The sequence below is a fragment of the Talpa occidentalis genome, unplaced genomic scaffold (genome assembly GCF_014898055.3).
Source record: "Talpa occidentalis isolate TD23 unplaced genomic scaffold, MPIMG_talOcc4v2.1 talOcc4.2, whole genome shotgun sequence".
Lineage (NCBI taxonomy): Eukaryota > Metazoa > Chordata > Mammalia > Eulipotyphla > Talpidae > Talpa > Talpa occidentalis.
Genome location: NW_023602073.1, coordinates 23,489,261 through 23,517,235, shown reverse-complemented (window position 1 = coordinate 23,517,235; position 27,975 = coordinate 23,489,261). Strand labels below are relative to the sequence as shown.

At 48.8% G+C, this 27,975-nt stretch overlaps 1 protein-coding gene across 4 annotated transcripts in view; it reads left to right on the top strand.

Annotated features, from left to right (window-relative positions):
• Positions 1–20,663, top strand: part of LOC119251905 (serpin B9) — a 36,762-nt gene extending 16,099 nt beyond the window's left edge. For all 4 annotated transcript variants that reach the window (XM_037519175.2, XM_054698424.1, XM_037519177.2 and 1 more), the window contains exons 2-7: positions 9,652–9,829; positions 11,446–11,583; positions 11,917–12,034; positions 13,841–13,983; positions 15,888–16,040; positions 18,300–20,663. In XM_037519175.2, coding sequence (XP_037375072.1) covers positions 9,662–9,829; positions 11,446–11,583; positions 11,917–12,034; positions 13,841–13,983; positions 15,888–16,040; positions 18,300–18,704 — 1,125 coding nt within the window. In that variant the 5' untranslated portion in view covers positions 9,652–9,661 and the 3' untranslated portion in view covers positions 18,705–20,663. The remainder of the gene's footprint in view (positions 1–9,651; positions 9,830–11,445; positions 11,584–11,916; positions 12,035–13,840; positions 13,984–15,887; positions 16,041–18,299) is intronic.
• Positions 20,664–27,975: the final 7,312 nt, after the last annotated feature.

The following is a 27,975-nucleotide window of genomic DNA, read 5'->3' as shown; positions in this document are numbered from 1 at the left end:
AACTTGGCCGGAATAAGAGGGGAGGACAGAGAAGGTAGCCCCTGTGTCAACCAGAAAGGAGATGGACTTACCTGCTACCTTGACTGTTACCCTGGGCTCCTTGAAGTTTATTGGAGTCGATGAGTCGGGCCTCTTCAGTCCTCAGCCGCCAAACCCAAGACCGCCAGTGGCAAGAGTTGCAGGGACTGGAAGGACTGGCCCACCACAGCCAGGTGTGGAGGGACAGTCACTTTTCCAGTGACCCTGGATGTTTCAGATGAGGCACGGTCCCTGGAGGGTGGGGGTTGGGGCATTGTCTGGACCAGTGGCCTTCTTGGCCACATTTGAAGCAGGCTTCAGCGATGGTCGGTTGGTTGCGGCCCATGGGGCCCATTGTCGTCCTCTGTCGGGCAGCAGGCGCTGCGGTCGTTGGAGGAGCAGGGCCTGGTGGTCTCACGGCAGCTACTGGGGCCTGAGCTTGAAGCTCAGCCTTCTGGCGACTGCGGAGTTCCCTCTCTGCCCTGTCCCATTTTTTTCGGTTGTTAAATACTGTAAAGGCCATGTTCAGCAGATCCCGGATAGGAGTTTGAGGACTGTCCTCAGCCTTTGGAAGTCAGGAGGGTTTTTTGAGGAAGACTGGGTAATTTTTCTGAGCTTATGAAAGTTTATAGGTTTAGGCGCTGCCGGTTGGAGACCAGCTAGGGGACAGGTCAGAGGTCAGGGTGGAAGAGAAGATAACATGTAATTATGACATGTATGGTCATAGGCTTGGATAAGATAATGAAATTTAGGTGTAGGTAGTGGGATAGTTTGTGAAAGAGCCAAGATGCTTTTCAAGTTGGGAGAGATCAGACAGAGAGGAACATGGACTCTAACTCCTCCTTCAGTCCCACCCACTTCCCTGCGGGGAGGGAGAAGAGGATCAGCAGGGAGAGGGTGTGGCCGCTAGGAGGTGAAAAGAAAGGGGAGGGAGGGGCTGGATTGGGGAGCTGGAGGAGGTGAAGACTGAGAATTTAGAGGATTAGAGAATGCAGAAGAGGGGTCCAGAGAGGGCGAAGAGTGAAAAGAGTCTCGAGTCTCGAGACTTAGAAAGTACGGCAGGTTTTCAGGAGGGAGGGAAGGGGCGGGGCGCAAGAGAAAGACAGCCTGGCCCTAAGGATCTCTGACCATGTTCCATTGCGGTGACAGAATTGTTTAGGTCTGTAAGGACGGAGAAGTCAAAAGTGCCATGTTTGGGAGCCATTGTCCAATTGATACTGAGGCCATCCAGTGTTGCAGTGAAAGACCAGACGGTTAGGGCGTTATGTGGCCTTAGTCCCAACGGACCGAGGTTTGAGAGAAGGCATCCCAGTGGAGTGGCCGGAATTTGGCTTGGAATTTGCAGACCCCATTACTAAGTCGGCACCTTTTCCCAACGGACAGGGGGCACAGAGTCAGAAACGCAGCGTCCCACGAGCCTGACCTGGCCTACAGGGGGCACAGCCCCGGATCGCGGCGTCCCCCGGTCCGGTTCTGGCCAACAGGCAGGGGCAAACAAGCGAGGGGGACGTCTCCACAGCTCGGTTGTTGCCTAGACAGGGCACCTAGTCTGGACAGGCATCCCCAAATCCAGGCCTAGGTGTAACAGGGGGTCGGCTGACGTGGGCCCATGGTTTACAGGACAGCCGACCAAAACAGGAGGTTAGGAAAGGAGCCGAATAGCCAGAGGCGAGGGCCTCCCAGGAAGGAGGGTCAGGCAGGTGACTCACCCCAAGGATCAAGGCCGGTGGTGGGTGTGAGGTGTCTGCAATGGAGAGGAGAGGTCCCAGGGACGAGAAGGCGGCCAGGGGACACGGCCTTCCCGGGTTGCGGCACCAAGATGAAAGGTTGGGCGCGGTAAAGAAAAGGAGAGCCAGGCTACATTTCTCAAAGGGAGGGAAAGTTTATTGCGCCCTGGGCGGACCTCACGCGCCCAAGGCGGGGGTCAGTGGAGTCGCGCACGTTGTCAGGGGGAAGCAGGGTTTTATAGGGTGAGGAGAGGTCAGGTGGGAAGTTGGGCTCGTAAGGCGGGAAAAGTTTGTAGGGCGCAAAAAGGTTCATATGGCAGGTAGAGGTTCTTTGTCTGAGAAGAGACTCCTAGGGGGAGGGGGGAGGCTCACTGCCTGAATCCTCCAGGCAGGTATCCGAATTCCTGCCCCCCAGGTGGGCTTCCGGGTAGGCTTTTGCATTCCGGCCTGCTGCATGGACCTTTCAGTTGTTTTTTCGTGGAGCCAAGTTTTCTCCTGCTTATGGCTTTGTTAGGGGGAAAAGGATGTCCTGAAGCTAATTCCATACAGGCTTTGTGGACTCCACCCCCACCCCAGGCCAAAGCCAAAGACACTGGGAACTCCAAATCCCATCACCACCAAAGGGAAGGTGGCTGGGACCTGAGGGTGGGGTTAAGCAGCCAGGTGTGATATAAAGGCAGACACGTGGGCTTTGGGGGATCCCCATTTTGGCTCTCCACCAGCTCGCAGCGTCCAGACAGCTCTGAGAGTGCCTTTGGGTTTCCAGTTCGTCGGATCGGGTAGGACGCATTAAAGACTTTATTTCCCTATTTTCTTCCTGAGTTGTACATTTTCCTTATTTCCTTTTCCCTTGTAAATAAACCTTTTATTAACCTTGTGTGTGTGTCTGCAGTGGAGTATTCATAAGTCCCTTGTAAGCGCGTGGGTGAGGACCCACAGCCAGCAACCGTTCAATATCGGGGCTGCCCTATAACAGCTTCAGTTTGGGTTCAGTGTGGTTTTGATGGAATCATTGGTACTGATGTCAGGGCCATCTTGTCTTTTTCTATGTGGGCTTCCATATTCCTGGCCCCTGCATCCACCTTTCATGCTAGCCTTTTGTTGATAAAAAGGGCGATGGTTCTTTCTTTGGCTACTTCCTGCTGGAAGGGGGCAAAGACCCGGGTGGGGGCTCAGGCCTGGTTATGAAGGTCTTCTGCAGGGACGTGAGGATATGGGTGGAGAAGGAGTTGGTTAGAGGTGGTACGGGACATTTCTTGGATCCTGTGTTGGATGGAACAGAGTAAGCGTAGGGCAAAAAGAAAAAAATAAGGAGATTAGGATCAGAGGCCCTACAAGTAGTCATGTTATAGGGCAGCCCCAATATTCAGTCGTACTGTTAGGGGGGAAAGGATGTCCTAAGCTAATTCCATACAGGCTTTGTGGACTCCACCCCGACTCCAGACCAAAGCCATCAGGACATTGGGAAAGACAAATCCCGTTACCACCAAAGGGAAGGTGGCTGGGACCTGAGGGTGGGGTTAAGCAGCCAGGTTTGGTATAAAATCAGACACATGGGGCTTTGGGGGGGGGTGTGTTCCCTTTTTGGCTCTCTGCCAGCTCACAGCGCTTGGCCAGCACTCAGGGTGCCTTTGGGTTTCCAGGTCTGTGCATCGGGTAGGATGCATTAAAGACTTTATTTCCCTCTTTTCTCCCTGAGTTGTACATTTCCTCATTTCCCCTTCCCTTGTAAATAAACCTTTTATTAACCTTTCGTGTGTGCCTACAGTAAAGTATTAATAAGTCCCTTTTAAGCGCGCGGGTGAGGACCCACAACCAGGCAACCCGTTTTATATCGGGGCTGCTCTGTAACAATACTTTGCCGGAGGCTGTGCTGATCTGGAATTTCCAGGCATAGACAGAGAATGGGAAGTGGCTTTAAGAGATGGGATTAGGAACAGAGGAGGGAGAGTCAGAGGGCCTCTGCTCTGTAGGCTGAGTAGAACCTGGACCAGGGGTGCAGTGCTCGCATACATACTGCTTGTCCACAGGGACCTTGTTGCTCATCTGTCAATAACAGGAATGGCTTTCCTGGTTCTGGGAGAGCGAAGGCTCATCTCAGAGATTTTTGCCAGGATAAAGCGGAGAAAACAGGGTGTAGAAACAAAGAAAAGCATCATCATTATCACTGGGCCTATTAGGGGTAGGATCCATGGCAGTAAGGGACAGCTGGCCCAAGTCTAGTAATCGTGGCCCCCAGCTTTGGCTGATGAAGAGTCGGTCAGAGGGGGCTTTGCTGGTCAGATGAGCAAGTCCATGAATGTGTTGTAGGAGGTGGAGACACCTGAGTACACATGATTTCTCACCAAAATCTCTCAGACCTTCAACACTTTCTTTTGCTTTCTTCCTTTATCTTAAGGCCCTTCAGAATATCCATCTTCAATACATTTCTTTTTTCAAACACATACCTCACCTTACTTGCATTTGCCAGACTTAGCAAAACCTTAGTTTTATAAGGGAATTTAACACCATCTAAACAATGATGAAAAAAAAACACAAATTTAAGATAGATACCCATTGTAGCTTTTCGTTCCTGTCCCCAGTGATTTAATTGGGAGAGAACGGTGTCCAAAGCCTGCATCCGTTAGGCGATATTCATGTTTCCAATTTGGCTAGGGTCACCCTGTAGGGTTTGCGTTAGGGGAGGAGGTGGGGTGGGTGGCCGTCTGGAGAGGATTTTTAAAAGGGGAAATTCCAGCTGGGCTGACACTGTGTAAGAATCCCAAGCTGCAAAAGTTTCTAGGTGACGCTGGACACCTAGGCGTGCTCACTGCGGAACTGAGATTGATCATAGCCTAGGGCTTCCTGGAGTAGGAAGATGTGCGGATTTTCCAGCTGAGCAGGTCGTGGTGGAGTAGGGCTGGTCTGTGAATAACCTCTGTCCACTTCGGAGAGACCCGTTTGGATTCTATCATGCTGGTCCCCGAGTCTTTCTTAAGGGGAGCTAGAGAGCCTCTCTATCTGCTCCTTACAACACGTTTTACCACCTGCGGTGTAAGAACCAGCAGCTCTGGAGAGTCAGGACTAGCAGGAGACAGCTGAGACTCAGATCCAGATGGAGGAAGTAGATGTGTTACAGGGCAGGGAGAGGGGCACTCCAGACCCCCCAAACCTGCCTGCTCCAAATAGGTTCTGCCATTTGCCGCAGTAACAAAACATATGAGACTTTAATGGGAAGGAACTTTAATACAACTAGGAAACAATACAGAAAAGGCAAAGAATCTAGTTTCTAAATTAAGCACCCAATGTTACCTGTCCCCTCATGGGTAAAACTCCATTTAAATGGGATTGGCCCAGAGCAAGGCCCCAAAGCCTGCCCCAAGTCTAAAGTATCTTCCCGTGGGGACCCACAGAAAAAGGTCAGAAACAACCAGACAAGCCCGGAAGGGAAAGAGCAAAATTAAAATTAAGATAAAAGTTGTCATTGTCACCTCCCCACGGGTCTCACCCACATTTGTGTCACCCAGTTCACAACCAAAGGGCAAGTGCAGTTTCTTTATATGTCTTCCCGGCCAACGAAAAAGTCCTGGTACCCTCGAGAAGAGGAAAGCCCAGGTGGAGTCTGATGAGACCTTTGTTCCTGACGCCTACATAGACCGGCTGCCAACAGTTCGCTCTCATCCTATATGGAGTATTCCAACAAGCCAGCTAACATTGCTGTTTAGTTATTCTGCCCTGTGATTTTATGCAAAAATAGGTAAAATGCTTTAAAAGTAGATCTAGTTTGCAAATTTTTGCTATGCTGTTAAAAAGTTTGGGATCAAGGTTGAGAAAATTTGTGTTTTACAGAAGTTGAACCATTTTAAGATTTTTTTTCCCTGTGATTTTGATATATTTGCTGTCTTGTTTTAGCTAATGCTTCAGATTTTTTTTCTTTTGGCTTGGATAATGGGCTATTCTCCAGTAATGGAAAACTGCCCTACTGGACATTCATGGACAATGCTGCTGACTAATTGTTGCTGCTCTTACACACATTGTAACCCTGAAAAAAGACTGTCTCCTAAGACTCTACCCTGAGATCTGTGCCACCATAGATATGGTGGAATAAAAATTAAAAGTGGGGATTGTAACAGGGTGGTTCCTGACTTCATTTTGCTTTCTTTCTCAGTCTTCTCTGTAGCTTTTTTTTCTCCCTGATTAGCTCTACCCTCCCTTGGGTGGGGCAGCGAGCCTGGAACCTCCCCATTTTCTGGGGACCACCCTGTTACAGTTGGGGCTCACTCAAGTGGGATTCCTGGGAGGCCCCACCCCCAAGGTGGGGGTCCGTGAAGCCACGCCCTTGTGGGGAGAGAGGTCCCTTTTATAGGGTGAGGAGAGGTTAGGCAGGAAAACTGGGTAGGCAGCTGGCGAAGCAGGTTTAGGCGGAACAAAGTTGTTTTTCATGGAGCCGTGTTGTTTTTCTCCTGTTTACGGCTTCAGTACGGGTTTGATGGTATCGGTGGTCCTGGTGTCCGGGCCATCTTGTTTTTTTCTACGTGGGCTTCCTCATTTCTGGGCCCTGCATCCACCTTTCAGTTCTGTTCACTGTTCTGAGGTTCCCCAGCTAGGAGATTGGACTGCAGGGGGTGGGGGTGGGCCAGGTGTAGGGTGAAGAGGTATTCAGGGGGCAGAAGACAGGCCCTGGGGGGGAGGGTTAAGGGTGAGGGGAGGTGGAAGGAGAGAGGCCTCATTTCCAAGAAATGCCTTGAACTATGGGCTGCGGACTGTGGGGGCTGTGAGAGCTGGGGGAAGGGATTGTGTTTTCAGATTAAACTTTGATCCCTTTGAACTTGCAACCTTCCAGAGGACACAGGTTTACTCTTACACGCCTGGTTTTGCTCCTGTTTCCCTGCTGGCTCTATTCTTTCTCGGACCCTTCTCTGTTCTCTGTCTTTTCACTCTGTGCTCTGCAAGGACTGGTGAACTCCCTCTCCTGCACAATTTACTTGAGTAGTTCTAGTTGGGATAAATGAGTAAAGATCCCAAATTTGTCTCTGGGTCCTATTCAAGTCTCATATATTTTTCATCAGTTGACCATGGTCTGGTGCATAATTGAAAACGTTGTGGGGAATCTCATAAAATGTCAGTGTGGGAGCAGAAGGGAAAGTTGCCCTTCCCCTCTGGGTTCTTCTTGGGCTAGACAAGCTACCAAATTATTATCAGACAAACTAGTAGGGGATAAGAACACATTTAATTACATACACAGGGGGACTCTACCAGCATGTAGATTCTTAAGTCAGTGGGGCAAAACAGGGTATTTGATCTTGAACTAAAGAATGGGATAGAGGCCTGGGCTTTCAAGGTGAGAGGACAGGGAATAGAAAAAAAAATTGAAATGGAGGCCACAGAAGACCAGAAACCTGGCTCACACAAGGAGGTGGGGGTAGAAGGGATTAGATAACCATGGACCCAGCCAGCTATGGAAACCAAATCCTTAGGCTGCTGATGCCTAGATGACAAAGCATAAGACCCAAGCAGGTATCAGACAGCTGTAGGGAGTGTCTAGAGCACAGGGCCAAGGGTAAAGATATGGAGATGAGGCCCAACAGACCCCAAAGGTAAAGATATGGAGATTAAGCCCATTGTGGACTATCCTGTCCCTTTCAGATTCTGCATAGTTATCCAAAATCAGCAACTAAGCACAGGCTCACAAGGAGTGGCCCCTCCCAAACAGAAGAGAACTATATGAGTCCACTCTCTGCCCTGGCTCTGGGTAGCACTCCCTCTGCCCGCCTGTGACTATGCAGGTGCTTCTTTTCACCAGCCCTCTCCTTCCCTAGGGCAGCAGCCTCCCTGCCTGCCTGTGACCTGCAGCAGACCAGGACTTCTTTTCACTCATCTCCCTTAGCAGAGGCAGCTCTCCTCAAGGCTGCCCACCTGCAACCATGCAGACCTCTCAGCAAACCTGTCCCTTTTGGGGTAGCTCTTCCTGTCTGCTTGTGTCTATGCAAGTGTCTTTTGCTCCTCTGTCCCGTGCCCTAATAAACCTGCCCTTTAAATATAACTAACATCTGTCTCGTGGGGAAACTTGCCTGGGAAATTTGCCGTTGCTGCTGAAAGGGGAGCTGAGGTGACACCTTTCCCAGAGTGAACCCAAGGACCCCACTCTAAATCCACTGACTCCAAAAACGACAACATATGGCGCCTGACGTGGGGCTCTTCATGTCATCTGGCTCCCAACATAAAGACAGGATGACGCCTGTTGTACAGAGGGCTTCTCCAACAGAAAGGTTATTTCTGATAAAAACCCCAATTGTGGGTAATACCCTCAACTTCCATTCTTTTAGAGTAAAGGGAATTAAAAAAAATTCTTGTAAGCCTGAGGCCAAGCCCTCTGATTGACCTTCTCGTGAACTAATCCACCCTTTCCTCAGGAAGGATGGGGAGGAGATCCACTTCCCCTCTTTCAGTTCTTCCACATTCTGTTCTTCATACGCAGAACTGAGATTGTGTCATGGACACCAGAGCCAGAAACTTTCACTCCTGATTTCTTTCTGCTCCTCTTCCCTGACACTGTGCAGCGGCTCAGGTGGGAGGATTGTTCCTTATGGGAAAGGATGGAACCCGAGCACTCCCAGGCGGTGGTGTGCTGTGTGTGCCAGCAACCCAGGCCCACTGCTTTCTCCCAGTAGGTTTGATCTGCTGCCATGAACACACTTAGCTATTTGTTTTAGTTGGACTTATTTTGGGTGGAGAGAAACTGGAAATGGACTTTCATCCAACTGGAAATATTCATGAGCTTCAAGATAAAAGGGGGGCCTGCCTGGTGGAGCAAGGGGTTAAGACACACACAACCTATGAAGCTGTCCATAGCCACTGCAGCACAAGTTCGATCCCTGGCCAGGGAGCTACCCATATGGTGCAGCAGACCTCTCCTGACTCACTCCCTGCTCCCCTCAGCAGTGTATTTCAGTAGGTCTGACTGTTCTGGTTCCCAGTCTGTCTCTGCTGAATCCTCTCAATCCCCACACCTCTGGCCTGTATCCGAGTTCTTGTATGCATAAATAAATCTTTAAAAAAAAAAGAAAGATAGGGCCTCTCTGGTGGCACAAGGGGTTAAGCACAGCACTATGAAGCTATCCACAGCCTCTGCAGCACGAGTTTGAACCCCCGGCTGGACAGGGAGCTACCCACATGGTGCAGCGGACCTCTCCTGCCTCGCCCGTTGCTACCCTCAGCAGTGTATTTCAGCCAGTCTGCCTGTTCTGGTTCCGACTCTGTCTCTGCTGAATCATCTCACCTCCCACACCTCTGTTCTATACCCCAATTCTTATATACATACATAAATAAATCTTTTAAAAAACAAAGATTAAAAAATACAATTTCAGAATTGCCATGTACTTGGTCAGTAACATTCTGGAGATGTACTGATGTTGTTGTAGAGCAACCCCGATACAAAACGGGGTGCCTGACTGTGGGTCCTCACCCTCAACGCTTAAAAGGACTTATCAATGCTCTACTGCAGGCACACGTGAAAGGTTAATAAAAGGTTTATTTACAAGGGAAGGGGAAATGAGGAAATGTACAGCTCAGGGAGAAAAGTGGGAGACAAAGTTTTAAATGAGTCCTACCCAATCCGCCGATCAGGAATCCCAAAATGGCGCTCTCAGAGTTGGCCGCCAGCCAGGAGCAGTGAAGCCAGGAGGGGAGCGATCGCCAGCCAGAGACCCTAAGGCCCACGTGTTTGGTTTTTATATCCAACCTGGCTGCCCAACTCCACCCTCAGGTCCCAGCCACACTCCCTTTGGTGGTGATGGGATTTGTCTTTCCCAATGTCTTGATGGCTTTAGTCTGGAGTGGGGGTGGGGTCCACAAAGCCTGTATGGGATTAACTCAGGACATCATTTCCCCCTAACAATTTGACCTTTCTCTTTATTGTTGGTTCCAGAACCTCCACCATGGATGCTCTTACTGAAGCCAATGGCACCTTTGCCCTCCGCCTTCTAAAGCTACTGTGCCAAGACCAGCCTTCTCAGAATGTGTTTTTTTCTCCTTTGAGCATCTCCTCTGCCCTGTCCATGGTCTTCCTGGGGGCAAAGGGAAAAACTGCAGCCCAGATGGCCCAGGTAAACTCACCTGTCACTCAAGAGGAAGGACTGGCTGTTTGGCTACTAAGTCCTGTATCTCAGCTTTATGCCATCTGATCTAAGGCTGTCAATGAAGGGGGGAGTACCTGGTGAGTGCAGCCACCCATAGTTGCTCATTCAGGGAAGTGGAGCTGCCTGGGGAGCAAGATACAAGGGTAACAGGAATCTCCTTCACTGAAGCATTTTGGGTGAAGTCTCTGCAATGTATAACCTAACTGAGAACTACCAAAATTTGGTCCTAGTGTTACAGAGCAACCCCAATATGAAACCAGTTGCATGACTGTGGGTCCTCACCAGTGGTCTTAAAAGGGACTTATTAATCCTAGACTGCAGGCACACAGAAAAGGTTAATAAAAGGTTTATTTACATGAGAATGGGAAATGAAGAAATGAGTAACTCAGGGAGAAAAAGAGGGAGATAAATTCCTAAATGAGTCCTACTCTTTCCTCTGACCTGGAATCCGAATGATCTGCTGAGAGCTGGCTAAAAGCCCAGCGCCGTGGGGTCAAGAGGGCGACCCGGGCCACAAGGCTGGTTATATACCCAAACAAAAAACATGGCTGCTTAACTCCACCTTCAGGTCCTCGCAACCCTCCCTTTGGTGATCATGGGATTTGTAGTTCCCAGTGTGTTGATGGCTGTGGTCTGGAGTGAGGGTTGAGTCCACAAAGCCTGTATGGAGTTTGCTCAGGACATCCTTTCCCCCTAACACTATTGCATGAGCTTTATTAGAAAATGACACAGAACTTATATAAAATCAAAACAGCTAGAGTCCCTCGTGTTGGGGAATGAATGACTTTGTGAGTATAATTATTCATTGGTGAGGAAGAGCAGGTCCATATCTATTTCAAGTTATTGATAAACCAACAGGTCTTCCTGGTTCCTGTTAGCTGGAAATAAAATCTCAATGATAGTTACAGAGTTTATTAGGTAATTAAAGTGAGGATTCCAGCCCTGGGGAGCAGTGAGCTTGAAAAGACTGACTCTAGCTTCAGGCAGTGAATCCTGGTACCAATACAGGGTGGAACCTGTTTTCACTTAGTTCTGTATAGATGGTTTTGCTTTTTTGTTTACTGGACCAGAGATGGAGGCAGGTCCTCATCAAATTTTATATTTTGTTCACTCAGTTAAGGGCATAAGCAGAATCACTCAGAAGTGAACCCAAAAGCTTGTATTTACTTGAACAGACTGCATGGGTACTGTGGGGCTTAGTTTACAAACCTCTAGTAAACATGTGAGAACAGTGAACAGGGCCTCCCTGTTAAGTCTCAGCACTATCACCTCTATGGCATGAGTTTGGGCTGAGTTCAATCCCTGGACAGGGCGCTACAGAGCTCTGGTACAGCAGACCTCTCCTGTCTCACCTGCTGCTCCCCTCAGCAGTGTGTTTCAGTCAGTTTGCCTGTTCAGTACCCCAGTCTGTCTCTGGTGAATCCTCTCACCCCTGCACCTCTTGTCTGCACCCCAGTTCTTGTATACATAAATAAATAAATCTTTAGAAAAAGAAAATGAGAAAAAGAAGATGCTGTGGAACATTTGAGGTAAAAATCTGCCGTGAAGAGCATTATTCCCCACTTACATTATTTTCTCAACAGGCGCTTTGTTTCAACACAGAGAAAGACATTCACCGGGGCTTCCAGTCGCTTCTCACTGAAGTGAACAGACCCGGCACCCAGTACTTGCTGAGAACAGCCAACCGGCTCTTTGGAGAAAAGTCTTGTGAATTCCTCTCCGTAAGTCACAGCAGTGGGATCCTAAGAGGCATGCAGAACATACATTCCCAGAGAAACTGGGGCACTGACACTTAGAATGAACGTTACTGGTATTTGTAATCGTAATTCTTAACTATGCCTTGAAGGATTTAACATGTGACTCTAAAATTCCTGTCTCCAGTTCTGGGAATTCCCGGCTAAGTACTTACTGTTTCTAAACTCCTCACGGCAGTAGCCCATGGGCTAAGAGGCGAGCGTGTGATAAGACGTACACTCAGGACATTCAGGATTTTTTGAACCTTGTTGGCATTTTACCTGGACATGCAGCCTCACTGAACTCCCTCCCGCCCCAAGGCCTTTCGGGAATCCTGTCTCCAGTTCTACCTGGCGGAGCTGGAGCAGCTGCCCTTCGTCGAAGCTGCCGAGCAGTCCCGGGAGAGAATCAACAACTGGGTCTCAGAAAAGACTGAAGGTCTGAAAGCCACGTCCCCCTCCGTCATCCTCCGGGTCCTCACATCTGCTGCTCCCCTTCCCTTCTCTCCTGTCCTGCTCCTTTCTCCTCCCCTGCCTTCTCACCTCCCTTGAGCTCCTCCTCCTCCCGTCCCGCTCCCCTGTTCCCTGCTGCTCTAGAGAGTCAGGCTGGACCTCAAGGCGTATTTATTTATTTATTTTTAGAGATTATTTATGCATACAAGGACAGGGGTACAGGCTAGAGGTGCAGAGGTGGGGGTTGAGAGAATTTACCAGAGACAGAGCAGGGAGCAGAACAGGCAGATCGACTGAAATACACTGTTGAGGGGAGCTGCGGGGAGACAAGAGAGGTCTGCTGGGCCATGTGGGTAGCTCCCTGGCCAGGAATCGAACTCATGCTTCAGTAGCTGTGGATAACTTCATAGGTTGTATCTTAACCTCTTGCATCATCAGGGAGGCCCACCTCAAGGCATATTTAAACCTTATCAGAGTGCTTCTCTGTGGCCTAGGGAGTAAGCCTTATTGCCTTCATGCTAGGACTAAATTTGATCCCCAGCCAGGGAGCTTCTCACATGGTGCAGTAGACCTCTCCCATCTGGCCTACTGCTCCCCTCAGCAGTGTATTTCAGTACATCTGTCTGTTCTGCTCCCCACTCTGTCTCTGGTGAATCCTCTCGCCCCACCCCACAACTCTGGCCAGTTCTTCTAAGCAAAATAAATAAATCTTTAAACATAAATAAATAAACCTTAACAGACTCTTAGAGATTTTGATCAGATGCTCAGGCTTCCAGCAACAGAGACTTAAGTTTGTCCTCCCCCCTCCAGGACCCGGATGATGGCTATAGATGTCAAAGCAAGTGCCTAGGCCAGCTTTTCAGCTTAATGACTTACTGACATCTGCTTCCCTGTGGTCATGTTATGTAAATTCATGGTCTCACTGGATGTCACTGCATGGGCCTCCTCTCCATACCCAGCCTTGGCAGGGCCCAGTGGTCTAGGGTGGGGGACTATGGGTGCTTTGGTGGTGGGGGTGGTGTGATCACATACAGGAGGTGTGTAACTCTAAAACAATGTTACCTCAAGGAAATAAGTGACGAACAACATTAAATACAATAAACGTTAGATTTCCAAACAAAAAAAAAAAAGATTGAAAAAAAAAAAAAAAAAAAGATTGCCTTTCCTTAAAGACTTAGTAGTTATTTTCCCATTTCTTCTTGGAATGGTCACCACTTAGCCATCAAGATGCAGTGATGAAAAGGTGCAACCTGACATGCAAAGGAAAGGAATATCTTTGCCCCTCTAGCCTTCTGCAGGAACATCTGGTGTTTTGTTTAGAGGATCAAATAAAATCTCTTCCAGAAACTACCAGATGTTCCTCAATGCCCCATGTTCTCCATGGTCAGCTTTTTTCCTTTGGAAACATGCCTCCTCCGTGTGCACATGTGACTGGAACATCAGCCCTGGAGGTTACCTTGGAGCATTAGGTCACAGCCCCATTTAACCCTGTGAAATAACAAGCCTCTTCTGTCTCTCTCTTTCCTGCCTGACTTGTTCTCTGACCCAGTGCAATGGTTTTCCTTGAGTAGACTAGGAACCTCTCCCCAACATCACCTTTGAGGTTAGTCTCCAGCTACCAGTAAACATGGGTAGCACTTGTATATGTTGTTTCTGATTTCCGTACTTAACAATCCAAACACCGCAAACTTAAAAACTGTGTTTGGTTCTTGACTGATAATCTTGAATCAGCCAATAAGCCTTATCATGCTCTTATAAAAATCAACGGAATGTACTATGGTTTTCTTGGAAGGTAAAATTCAAGACCTGTTGCAGAGTAACTCCATCAGTGCCCAGACGAAGCTGGTTCTTGTCAACGCCATTTACTTCAAAGGAAGGTGGAATCAAGAGTTTGACAAAAAGAACACGATGGAAATGCCTTTTAAAATAAATGAGGTGAGGGGGAGTTCTTGAAAATTTAATTAATTAAATGAAAAAAAGAAATTAAATGGAGAAATCTTTATTTATAAAAGCATAAACAATAGATTTAAAAGTAATTGGAAACTTGAATGGAAAAATAAAAATTTGGGGCCTCCCTAATGGCACAAGGGGTTAAGATGCAGCATGATGAAGCTGTCCGCAGCACAAGTTTGATCCCTGGCGCAGCAGACCTCTCATGTCTTGCCTTCTGCTCCCCTCAGCCGTGTATTTCAGTCAGTCTGCCTGTTCTGTTCCCTGCTCTGTCTCTGGTGAATCCACTCCCCCTTCCCCCGCTGCTCTGGCCTACATCCCAGCTCTTGTATGCATAAATAAATCTTAAAAAAAAAAATAAAAATTTGCTATCCAGAATATTTTGCATTTTATGACTGCTCTTACAACCTCTGTTAATCTTCCAGACCTCATGGCAGCTACCAAGTTCTGAAAACTGAGGATTTTCCTTTAAGCCCACGTTGCTTAGCTAGAAAGCAAACACAGGTGTACAGGAGATACGTGTGTGTTTTGGGTGGAGTAGCGGGAGAGGATACAAAAAAGTATGTCTTTAATCAGGTATTTTTAAAATTAAAATAAGTATAGACTTGAACTGCTGTGAATTAACTCACTGTTGTGCATTTAGGATTTATAGTTTTTCTGTATTAAAACTGCCAATCTCCTTAGTGTCAACGCTGAGGTATAACTTTGCATTCAAATAGTCCGCTAGATCTCCCTACCCCTAAAAAATCCCATTTAATGCAGTTAGGAAACATACAGGTGAAAAAGCTTTTTTTGGATAAGGTATACTTTAAATAAGTTAAAAAAATTAATCTTCTAGTTGCAAAGGAGGGTGGGGGAGAACTTTTTCTATCACTGATTTTAGAAACTAAAGTTGTTTTTTTTTTTTTTTTTTTAAAGATTTATTTATTTATTTATACAAGCACTGGGTACAGTCAGAAGCGCGGGAGGGTGAGAGAATTCACCAGAGCCAGAGCGGAGAGCAGAACAGGCAGACTGACGAAGTACACTGCTGAGGGGAGCAGCGGGCGTGGCAGGAGAGGTCTGCATGCCATATGGGGCCCTCGCCGGTGGTCAGGGATCGAACTGGCGCTGCAGAGGCTGCGGGCAGATTTGCAACCCAGCGCTCAACCCTTGTGCCACCGGGGAGGCCCAAAAACTATTTAAAGTTTTAATACAGGGGCTGTATCAACTTTTAAAAAGCAAATGTAATATTTAATGCTTCAATTAATTTCTGACGAGCTATACCTCTTCTGTATTTTTTTTAAAAAGTTTCCTTGGATGAGAGTGTAAGAATTGGAACAATTGTGTTAAAATGCATGAAGATATGTGTGATTCTTCTATACTTGCAACCAGGGTGTTTTATTTTATTTTTTTTTTTAAGATTTGTTTTATTTATGCATATAAGAGCTGGGGTTGCAGGCCAGAAGTGGAGGGGGGTGAGAGGTTCACCAGAGACAGAGCAGGGAACAGAACAGGCAGATTGACTGAAGTATACTGCTGAGGGGACCAGTGGACAAGACAGGAGAGGTCTGCTGCGCCATGTGGTTAGCTCCCTGGCCTGGGATTGAACTCCTGCTGCAGAGGCTGCGGATAGCTTCATAGAGCTGTGCTCAACCCCTTGCACCACCAAGGAGGCCCGCCCGAACCAGGGCATTTTAAATGAGGAAACTCTGGCTTTTTCTTCTGGAAAAAGCCATTTATTTTGCTGATGCCTGGTACTGATGCTGGAGAACAGCTGGGGGACAATCGGGAGGTGTGGGCTAGAGCCTGGTACATTCTCCACTGGAGCCCACTGGAGCTCACTTAGGAATGAGAGCCTCTTTCAGCAGCCTAGCTTGCATTCCACGCTCATCTGTTTTTCCCATCAGAAGGAGCAAAGGCCCGTGCAGATGATGTTTCAGGAGTCCAGCTTTAACCTCACCTACGTTGTGGAGGTGCGTGCCCAGGTGCTGGAGCTGCCCTACGCTGACCGGGAGCTGAGCTTGCTCATTGTGCTGCCCGACGGCATGGACCTGGACTCGGTGAGACGAACGCAGATGCCCCCCTGTGTACTCCCTTGGAGGGCACAGCACACCCTCCACCTGTGTGTACCTGTCCATGAGTGATGTGGGCAGTCAAGCAGCAGAGACAGTGACTCGTGACCAGTGTCCCTTCCTGTCCTTATCCAACAGTCTGTGGCATTTCTCATCCTAACAATTGTTGCTGCCCAGAGGACTGGATTCTTTCTCTTTACTATGCTTTTTTTAAATTTATGCATGCAAGAACTGGGTGTAGGCCAGAGGTGTGGGGGTGAGAGGATTAATCACAGACAGAGTGGGGAACAGAACAGGCAGACTGACTGAAATACACTGCTGTTGGGCCTCCCCGGTGGCGCAGCGGTTGAGCGCTGGGTTGCGAAGCTGCCAGCAGCCTCTGCAGCGCCGGTTCGATCCCCGGCTGCTCCCCAGCCACCGGAGGAGGGTCCCGCATGGCGCGCAGACCTTTCCTGCCGCCCGCTGCTCCCCTCAGCAGTGTACTTCGGTCCTTCTGCCTGCTCTGCTCCCCGCTCTGGCTCTGGTGAATTCTCTCACCCTCCCGCGCTTCTGACTGTACCCAGTGCATGTATAAACAAAAAAAAAAAAACAAACAAATGAATAAATAAATAAATAAATAAATAAATAAATAAAAACATGCCTCTAAAAAAAAAAAAAAATGAAATACACTGCTGAGGGGAGCAGCGGGGAGACAGGAGAGGTCTGCTGCGCCATGTGGGTTGCTCCCTGGCAGGCATGGGATCGAACTCGTGCTGTAGTGGCTGCCAAGAGCTTCCTAGGTTGCATCTTAACCCCTGTACCACCAGGGAGGACCCTTGCCTGTGTATATTTTTTGATTATTTATATACCACCAATGAGTGAAACCAACCAATTTCACTTTTTGACTTATTTCACTTAACATAATCACCTTATGGTGAGGTCCAGCCATTTTGTTCCAAATAGCTCTAGTTCATCTTTTATCACAGCTGTATAATATTCCATCGAGTGTATATTCCATAATTTTTAAAAATGTATATATTTAGGGTCTCCCTGGTGGCCAGGGGGTTAAGTCTCAGGGCTATCACCACAACTGCCTGAGTTCAATCCCTGGCCTGGGAGTTAACCCATATATGACTCAGCAGACCTTCCCTATCTCATCTGCTGCTCCCCTTAGCAGTGTATTTCAGTAGATCCACCCCTTCTGCTCCCCACTCTGTCTCTGGTGAATCCTTTCACTCCACTATACCTCTGGCCTATATCCCAGTTCTTCCATGCAAAATAAATAAAACTTTTTAAAAAATTTTTTTTTTTTTTTTTTTTTATAGAGGCATGTTTTTATTTATTTATTTATTTGTTCGTTTGTTTCGTTTATACATGCACTGGGTACAGTCAGAAGCGCGGGAGGGTGAGAGAATTCACCAGAGCCAGAGCAGGGAGCAGAGCAGGCAGAAGGACCGAAGTACACTGCTGAGGGGAGCAGCGGGCGGCAGGAGAGGTCTGCGCACCATGTGGGACCCTCCTCCGGTGGCTGGGGAGCAGCCGGGAATCGAACCGGCGCTGCAGAGGCTGCGGGCAGTTTCGCAACCCAGCGCTCAACCGCTGCGCCACCGGGGAGGCCCCTAAAAAATTTTTAAGATGTATATATTTAAAGAAATATATACAGTACTTATAAATACATGTAATATTATTGAGTATCAAAGAACCATTGTTTCTATTTAGAACCTGAAGCAGTGAACAAGAAAATGAAACTCTGACACAACAAAGGGAAGGGGAGGAGCCAGCACTAGAAGGCGGAGCCAGAAGTCACCCAGGGCAGAATAGATTCTACGTTGGGGGACAGCTCCCACCTCTGCTGTATCTGAGGTTGCTCTCCACAAGGCACACAGTGGCCCATCTGGGCAGAAAGCCCTTCGGGGTTGGGCTATCCTGAGAGCCCTTTTACAGCCATTCTTCCTGCTGCCAGTGTCCGGTCTTCAAAACAGCGCAGTAAAGAGAAAGAATCCAGTCTTTTGGGCGTTGGCAAGTGTTAAAATGAGAAATGTCGTAGAAGCGGTTGGGTAAGGAGAGGACAGGACACTGGACTACCTCTGTGTGTCAGGTTGCTGGAGGTTGCCCCAGCTGGGCACAAAGCCCCTGTAGGTAATGGCACAAGTAGGGAGCTCAGAGATTCCTGGCGTGTCAGGTGCCCCTGGTCCTGGGTGACCGTCAGCAGCCACCCACGAGAGGAGGAGGGATGCCTGTGTGACCTCACTGATTCTGACCTTTCAGGTGGAAAAAAATCTCACTTTTGAGAAATTCATGACCTGGACCAAGCCACACCGTATGACGCGTACCGACATTGAAGTTTTCCTTCCAAAATTTAAACTGGAAGAGGATTACGACATGGAATCTGTGCTTCAGCATCTGGGAGTAGTGGACGCCTTTCAGCAGAGCCAGGCCGACTTTTCGGCGATATCAACCGAGACAGACCTGTGTCTGTCCAAGTTTGTGCACAAGAGTTTTGTGGAGGTGAACGAGGAAGGCACGGAGGCCGCAGCTGCCTCAGCCATGGTGGTGGTGGAATGCTGCATGGAGGATGAGCCGCGGTTCTGCGCCGACCACCCCTTTCTTTTCTTCATCAGGCACAACAAAGCCAACAGCATTCTCTTCTGTGGCCGGTTTTGCTCTCCATAGGGTTGCACCTCTGTGACCCCCCGCTGGGGTACAGGCCAGACGTGTGGGGGGTGGGGTGAGAGGATCCACCAGAGACAGAGCGGGGAACAGGACAGGTGGTTGACTGAAATACATGCTGAGGGGAGCAGCAGGTGAGACAGGCCCTCTCCTTGCGTGGGCAGTGTATTTCAATCTGCCTGCTGCTCCCCACTCTACCTCTGGTGAATCCTCTTACCCCTGCCACCCCCCCCCCACACTTCTGGCCTAAACCCCAGCTCTTGAATGCATGAATATATATTTAAAAAAACTAAATAGTAAATGCTGCTATTTTCTATTTACACTTTTCCCAGTGCTTAGGTTTTAGAGAAAATTTTTTTCTAATGTAATTTTTTTTTCCTCTTTTTTGATACCAATCACCAATACATGCCAAACCCAGCATAAAGCACTGGGGACACAGCGGGTCATGATCCTTCGTCTCCTGGTCTTTAATACGGACGCCTGAACTATGGTAATTTCACGACAACCTTCATGGTCTAGGTAGGAAAGGCGTCCTTATAAGAAGAGACATGTGCACAGAGAAAACCAGTTGAGGACACAGGAAGAAGGTGGCCACCTGCATGCCAAGGAACAAGGTATCAGGAGAAACCCTTCCTGCCAACACCTTGACTCGGACTCCAGGACTGCGAGACTGACAGCACTTTTCTGTTTAAGCCCCACGCCCCAGGTTACTTATTTGTTGCAACAGCCTGTACATAAAATCACCCTCCTGTCCATCCTTTGCCATTTTTCCAGAACAGTCTTCACCCCTACGTGACCTGTTTGGAGTTCCCAGAGTATGCAAGCTCTGTCTACCTCTGTTTCTTTGCACTTTCTACCAAGACGCCCCTTATTCTCACTCCTCCCCAGGATGCCACCCCACTTTGCTGGCTGACTAGCCTTCATGAATTCTTGTAAATTAAATACAACCCATGTGCTTACTTTTACAAAGCAGAGCATTTTATGTAGGAATTAAAATGAGCCATTCAGGGGGTCTTGTGGTGGCGCAAGGGGTTAAGCACAGCACTATGAAGATATCCACAGCCTCTGCAGCACGAATTTGATCCCCGGTGTAGGATAAGGAAAAATGTCAGGCTTTTCTGCCCTCCCGCCATCAGGATAGATGATGGATCCTTGCGGTCCTGAATGCATGCCTGATGGCGGGCACCTGGAATAGGGTGTGGGCATAGGTAGATGGGATTCACCTGGGCTGAGACTGTGCTTTTTAAGAGCGGCGTCATGGGGACGCCAGCAGAAGCCGAGAAAGAAGCAGAGAAACAGAAGTCGAGAGCAGCAGAAGCTGAGAGAAGGCTGGAGAGCCCAGAGTGAAGACCTGCTGGGGACTGGGAGGCCTGTCAGCCTCCCGGCCCCCCAGCGCCCCTGCCTGCCGTGTACCTGGTAAATCCTAATAAAAGACCTGCCAAAACCACTGAGGACTCTGACTCCTCCTTTACCCGGTCTGCTGGATCAGAAAACCTGCACTGTGTTCAGTTCTGACATTACACCCGGCCAGCCAGGGAGCTACCCACATGGCACAGCAGACCTCTCCTATCTCATCTGCTGATCCCCTCAGCAGTGTATTTCAGTAGATCCTTCTGTTCTGCTCCCTACTCTGTCTCTGGTGAATCCTCTCACCCCAGCACCTCTGGCCCATGCCCCATTTCCTATATGTATAAATAAATAAATCTTTAAAAAAAAAATGAGGGCCTCCCTGGTGGTGCAAGGTGTTAAGATACAATCTATGATGCTATCTGCAGCCACTGCAGCACCAGTGGGATACCTGGTGAGGGAGCTACCCACATGGCACTGCAGACCTCTCCTGACTCACTCACTGTTACTCTCAACAGGGTATTTCAGCAAATCTGCCTGTTCTGTCCCCACTCAGTCTCTGGTAAATCCTCTCACACATACCCCCACACCTCTGGCCTGTACCCCCAGTTCTTGTATGCATAAATAAATATTTATGGTAAAATAAAATGAGTCATTCACACCTCTGTTCTGCATAACACTTGAAACCCCTTGAAGGCAGCAGCCTTACTAGCACCTGGGCCCCAGCACCTGGGCCAGGGCCATTCTTTATAGAGCCTGGGCCTGGGTCATTCTTTATAGAGCCGGGTGTAAAACACAAGTGGGGTCCCTGCTGGTATTTGCATGGGATCCTCTGGCTGTGGGGTCTCAGGCTGGTGAAGCTGGCCCTACAGAGACCAGCCAAATACACTGGGTTACATAAGATTAGAGGCAGCATTCCAACTTTCTAATCCCTGACCAAAAAAGGCAAAGAAAAGGCCTCTTTTCCTCTCCTGCAGGATGTGAGCAGGAGGGGAGAGTGGGAACAATTCACTTTCGGTTTCACTTGAAACACCAACATGCAGTTAAAAATAAGACCAACAGCTAAAAGGAAAAGGCAACGTTGAGGCCATTAGCCACCCAGGGCGAGAATCAAGAGTTCACCAGGAAGTGAGTGAGGGAGAATCAGGGGGACTCCAAAGGCTGGGAGGGGGGCTCTTAAAACCCTGGCCTCTGGGCAGGACAGGATGAGGTCACTGGTCTGCAGGGTCTTAATCAGATCCTGTGGGGCCTGGTGTCCCGCGGTCACTCGGCCCTCTGTCCCTTATCAGCTCTGGCTGGCCAGGCCACTGATGATTCACAATCAGGATGAGGGAATCATCTCTCTCCCACTGTACATTTGAAAAAGGAAATTCCCCAGACCTTTGGACCTCTCCCAGAGAAGTGGAATTGCAGAGCTTTGGACAAGAGCTGCTAGCTTGGGCCACTTCTCTGCACCCCAGCACAAGAGAGGCGCACCTAAACTTTACAGTGAGCTCTTCGGACCCAGACTCGCCAGGGGAGAGTCCAGGGAGAGCCCACACCGACCCCAGATGGCCCAAACTACAGTCCCCGCAGACTCCAAACAGTTCCACGAGTTTGTAGTCGACTTGGTCTTACTCCAAGCAATTTCGCATTAGGATCCCCCCACTTTTAATTCAATCTTACAAGTCTTCAATGTGCACACGAGTGAGGCAGCTGGCAGGTGGGTACAGTGCAGGGTAAGTGAAAAAGTATCAGGCTTTTCTGCCTTCCCACCATTAGGATTGATGGTCTTGAATGCACACCTGAGGGCGGCCACCTGGAGAAGGGTGTGGGCACATGTAGATGGGATTCACCTGGGCTAAGACTGGGCTTTTAAGGGCGGCGTCACGGGGACGCCACCAGAGCAGAGAGCAGAAGAGAATGAAAGGGCAAAAGGAGCAGAAGAGAAGAAATCGTCACGAGAGAAGGCCGGAGAGTCCAGATAGTGAAGACTTGCTGGAGGCCTGCCAGCCTCCCGGCCCCCCAGCACCCCTGCCTGCTGTGTACCTGGCAAATCCCAATAAAAGCCTGCAAAAGGCACCGAGGGCGCCAGGACTTCTTACCCCGTCTGCTTGGATGATAGAGATCCTGCTCTGTGCCCTCCTGCCGCACAGGCAGGCAGTTAGGGCCAGGGGGCCCCAAAGCCCATTTATCAAACTGAATGAGGAATAGTTGGTTAAAGTCAGGGGGCCCCAACCCAGTATAACCTGAATGTTCAAAAAAATCCAAAATAAGGGGCCTCCCTGGTGGTGCAAGGGGTTAGGTCGAGCACTATGGAGCTGTCCACAGCCACTGCAGCACGAGTTTGAGCCCTGGCCAGGGAGCTACCCACATGGTGCAGCAGACCTCTCCTGTCTCGCCCGCTGCTCCCCTCAGCAGTGTGTTTCAGTAGATCTGCCTGTTCTGCTCCCCTCTTCTCTTCAGCCCTCTCCTCTGCCTCCTTGGCCCACTTGCTCCCTGGGGCTGGGGGTTGGGGTATGGGGTGAGGGGCTTAGCTGTTTGTGTCTGGGGGAAGCCCGCCCCTGCCAGGTCTGAGGTCAAACAGGAATTGAGCACCAAGGCTGCAGCCCCTCCTCCCCCATCCAGCATTTCTGGAAAACAGCTGTGGAGTCATTAGGCCCTGTCACAGCCCCTTAGTTTCTTCCCACCAGGTGCCAGCAGTTGGCACCTTCTTTCACTAACAAAATGGCCAAATCCCATTCTCTCATCTGTAAATTCCTGCCCCTTTTGTTAAGCAAAAGCGGCCTCCCTGGTGGTGCAGGTGTTAAACACAGAACTATCAGGCTATCTCTAGCCACTACAGCACAAGTTCAATCCCTGGCTGGACAGGGAGCTACCCACATGGCGCAGGAGACCTCTCCTGTCTCACCTGCCGCTCCCCTCAGCAGTGTGTTTCAGTAGATCGGCCTATTCTGCTCCCCACTGTCTTTGGTGAATTCTCTCACCTCCCCGCACCTCCGGATTATACCCCAGTTCTAAATAAATAAATCTTTTTTTAAAAAAAAAAAAAAAAAGTGGTCAAGACCCAGTCAGGATCCCATCAGGAGCCCCTGCCCCCAAAGCTAAACGACTATTTCTTCTATCAGCAGCCTTAAGCCCTCAGGTGCCCGCCTCTGAATGTGCCCACACTCACTCTTGAGTGTGTCCCACCACCTACGAGAAAGCTTCAGTTCTAACTCCCCTATACTGACTCTGCATGAATTCTGCCCCGCCTAGGGGAAACTTGGAGGCCCCTCATCTCCCCTGAGCCTCATCAGTTCTGCTCTGGAGACTGACACTCAGCCTCAGTTTGGATAAGTTTCCCAGTTTATCATTCCTTGGCTTGTCTGAGGCCACTGGGTTTCCCCCCCTCCCTCCCTTATCCTCTAGGCGTCTGGATCCAGGCGACTGAGCCAAGCCAGGAGTCTCCAAAAGCCAGACCCACAGTCAAGTATATTATTACCATATTACTGTCTTCATTCCTTCCCATTTATCTGGTTAGATCAGAATGGTCTGGAGTAAATATTTTAAAATAGGGCCACCCTGGTGCCAAGGGGTTAGTCTCAGTGCTATCACCTCCATGAACTGAGATTGATTCAGGTCAGGGAGCTACCCACATGGCGCAGCAGACCTCTCCTGTCTCCCCCGCTGCTCCCCTCAGCAGTGTGTTTCAGTCTGCCTGTTCTGTTCCCCACTCTGTCTCTGGTGAATCCTCTCACCCCCCGCATCTCTGGTCTGTACCCCAGTTCTTGTACACATAAAATAAATAAAAGCTTAAAATATTTAAAAATAAATAAAAGTCTAGAGAATTTGCATATGGCTAATACTTGTCAGAGGGCAGTGGGGATGCAGCAACAGCAGGGTCTAGAGGCCTGTGGCCGGGAGGTGCCATCTTCTCTGGACACTGAGCCACAGCAGCTAAACTGAATATGGGTCAGGTTTGCTCCCAAACGCTTCATGTACTTGAACGCATGTCAACAAGTGCAGGCAAATGTCAAGTGTGAGACATCAACTCAGCTAATGTGACATGGCACAAAGGACACGTGGACACCAGGGCTAAGAAGAAGCAGGTTTAATGCACCGGTGCTGATTCAGTCTGTAGAAGTCAAGGGCTTCTATACACCTTCAGTTTCTACAAGGTTGCGGGTGGGGTTGCACTGGCAGCTGTACATGGTCAGTAGGACATGGCTGCATACTGAGAGGTGAGTCATATAGTTGCATACCAAGGGTGAGTAAAGGGTCAGCAGTCATGGTAACCCCAGGTCCATCCTGCCCCTCATGGGGGCAGATGTTCTAAGATTCGTATCAGGGACTAAGTTGCATACCAGGAGCTGAGCAAAAGTTTGTTCCTAAGGTCCCCAGATGGCTTATCCCAGGTCACCATGTTTCAGAAAAGTTTCCTTTCTGAATTTCCACATACTTAGTCCTCACAGCAAAGGGTGAGGGGGTGGGGTCGTGTGGGTCTGCTACTCCTAGGCAGCCTATTTGGCCACCATTTTGTCACCTAAACAAGGTCAAAGTGGTCCGGCCAGTTAGGAACTGGAGCCCAACCCTTAAGCCCTTCAAATCAAACAAGAGCAGAAAGCTGGATCACCCTGGGAAGGTTATGCATCACAAGGTATGTCCAGAACGCCTGGGGGGGTGGGGGCGCTGAGGACAGATGCATAACATGTGCCTCAGGAGGTATGTCCAGAATGCCCCTGGGGCTGAGGAACGATGCATAACACATACTCCTGACTTATACATCATGAGGTATGACCGGGAATGCCCGGGGGCCGAGGACTGAAGTATGACAAGGGACCCCAGAAGCTGATCAGTGGAGCGCCTGGTTGATAACATTAGAACCATGGCAGGGGATTAGGGTGTATCATCAAGTAGATTAGAAGTGCCTGGAGGACAGACTCACAATCCCTAATGTTCTACACCCTTTCCCTTTCTTTAATCTCCTTAATCTCCTTACAACCAATTATGTGTGTGAATAAAAGGGCCAGGATTTTGCTCTTCAGCAGCATCCTGCATTGTGCAGCCTGCTCCACGACCCCTGTTTGTCAGTGTGGTGTTGTCCTGACGCAACAGGGTAGTAAATTGGGCATCCTATTTCACAGATAAGGAAACTGAGGCTCTGAGAGGTTAAGTAACTTGTTCATTTACTTTGTAGAGGCAGGTGGGGGAAATGAAGCCAAGTGGGACCATAATCAGGTAACTGACTTGAGGGACAAGTCAAAACTGTGCCTGGGATGGGGACACGCAGTGCTCCAAATGTCCTTTTACTAATTAGCCACAACATACACGAGTACATGAGTAAAAGGCCACAGGGACACTTGTGCACTGGTGAGCAACCACCCCAGACTGGCGAGGTTCATGTTTTGTTTTGTTTTTTAAAGATTTATTTATTTATGCATACAAGAGATGGGGTACAGGGCCAGAGGTGCAGGGATTGAGAGGATTCACCAGAGACAGAGTGGGGAGCAGACCAGGCAGATCTACTGAAATACACGGCTGAGGGGAGCAGCGGGTAAGATAGGAGAGATCTGCTCCACCATGTGGGTAGCTCCCTGGCTGGGGATAGAACTCCTGCTGCAGTGGCTGTGGATAGCTTCACAGTGCTGAGACTGAACCCCTTGTGCCACCAGGGAGGCACCCCCTAAGCACTTTCTTACAACAACACGATATCATATGGGTAATGAAACCTGGGAGGAAAGCAAAGCCATAGGTGACATGACACAGCCACATGACATACATATGACATGTCACATGACCCACATACAAGTCATATGGCCCATACATGACATGCTATATGACATACGACACAGCCATAGAGGCTGGTGGCGGGAAGCAAAAGAGAGCCCGAGTTATTCCACAGTCCTTCCACACACACGTCCAGAGCCCGTGTTCTCACTGCCGTTTTTGTTCATTGCTAATTGCTCATGCACAGAGCAGCTTCAATTTCCTGAACAGGGCACTGCTGCTGGGTGTCTTTCTAATTCTATTACGTGATGTTTCCCTGAATCTGTGAGCCGCTTAGACAGAGCCAACCCATCTCTCTGTTGAGCTGCATGGAAAGATTTCCTGGATGAGCACCCGCTGTTCTCTGGGGAACTGCAGAGCAGCATGGAAGGAGCTCTCTTGTTCTTGTTTGAGGGGTGATTTCTGTGAACAGAGATGGACATTCCCCATGTTTTCCTGTGGCTTCTCACTGACGCACATCACAGACCACTGACTGTGATGCACCCACTTAGCACCCACTTAGAAGGCCTGACAGTCCCTTTGGAAAATCTTAGGGTTTCCTCTCAGTAGGTCATGTGTAATAAGCTCGTGACTGATAAGACACAATAGTTATGAACTTAGCAACACTCAGAAGTCGGACGAAGACCCTGAGAAGGCTTTCCTCACACCAGCCAGCCCTCCAGCAGGGCCTCCAATGGTCCAGAGTTAGTGGGTACCGTAAGTGAAAGGGCTAGGTGCTACAAAGCTGCGCCTGGAAGTGGGGGGTGTCAGATGCAAACAGGGTGCCCAGGACACCCACCTTTCTGCTCAGATTACTACAAATTCACAGCCTCCTTTACATTTGATAGAATAATTTGCTAGAATGACTCAGGACTGAGAAAAGTCCTTTACTTGAAGTTACTGGTTCTTCATAAAGGAAATAACTGCATAGAACAAGGTGTGTGTGGGGGGGGCCACAGAGTTTCCAGTGTTCTCTGGCCACCCCTAGCACCCCCATACACTCACCACCCTGGAAGCTGTGGGAACCCCACCACTGAGGGCTTTTGACATAGGTGTGATCAATGATTCACCCTGAAAAGCCTTCTTCACAAAGCCAGTGTGGCTATAATTTCACCATGTAACATGTTCTATTTATTTATTTATTTAATTTTTAAAAAAGATTTATTTATTTATACAAGCACTGGGGTACAGGTAAGAGGTGTGGGAGGGTGAGAGAATCCACCAGAGACAGAGCAGGGAGCAGAACAGGCAGAAGGATAGAAATGCACTGCTGAGGGGAGCAGTGGGTGTGACAGGAGAGGTCTGCCGCACCATGTGGGAATCTTCCTGGCTGGCTGGGAATCGAACTGGCGATGCAGAGGCTGTGGACAGCCTCACAGCACTGAGCTCAACCTGTTGTGCCACTGGGGAGGCCCTGTTCTTCTTTTTTTTTAAAGATTTATTTATTTATGCATACAAGAGCTGGGGTACAGGCCAGAGGTGTGGGGGGTGAGAGGACCCAGCAGAGACAGAGTGGGGAACAGAACAGACAGACTGACTGAAATACACTGCTGAGAGGAGCAGCGGTTGAGTCAGGCGAGGTCTGCTGCACCATGTGGGTAGCTCCCTGGCCAGCCAAGGATGGAACTCGTGCTGCAGAGGCTGCGGACAGCAGACAGCTTCATGGTGTTGTGTTTACCCTTCCCTGCGCCACCAGGGAGGCCCATATTTAACCTGTTCTTATTTGACAAACATGTATCAATTTTGTGAATGAATATGGTTCTTCTGTTTCTTCCCAGCTTATTTTTTAAAGAATTGTGAGTTGCCTTTTGCAGAGGGAACAATCAGCTCAAACTCTCCAAGCTCCTTATGTTTGAGAATCATTTCAAAGGCCCTGGTAACACTCAGGAATTACTGTTAAATGTCAATAGCAAATTTGACTAATTTGACTTGTAGATATAAACATAACAGGGTTGAGAAGTTAAGCCTTACATTAGGATATATTTGTAAATGGCAGTTTAGTTTTTTACTATATTTTTATTATTTTTTATTACTTAATTCATCACCATACATACTCACAATTTTTGTCCCTATAAAGACACTTAAGATCTACTTTTTTTCTTTCTGTAACTTTTTTTTTGAGGTGACAATGGTTTATAACACTGTATGATTCATACAGTGAATTAGGTTCATGATAACCTGTTTAAGGGAAACAGGTTCC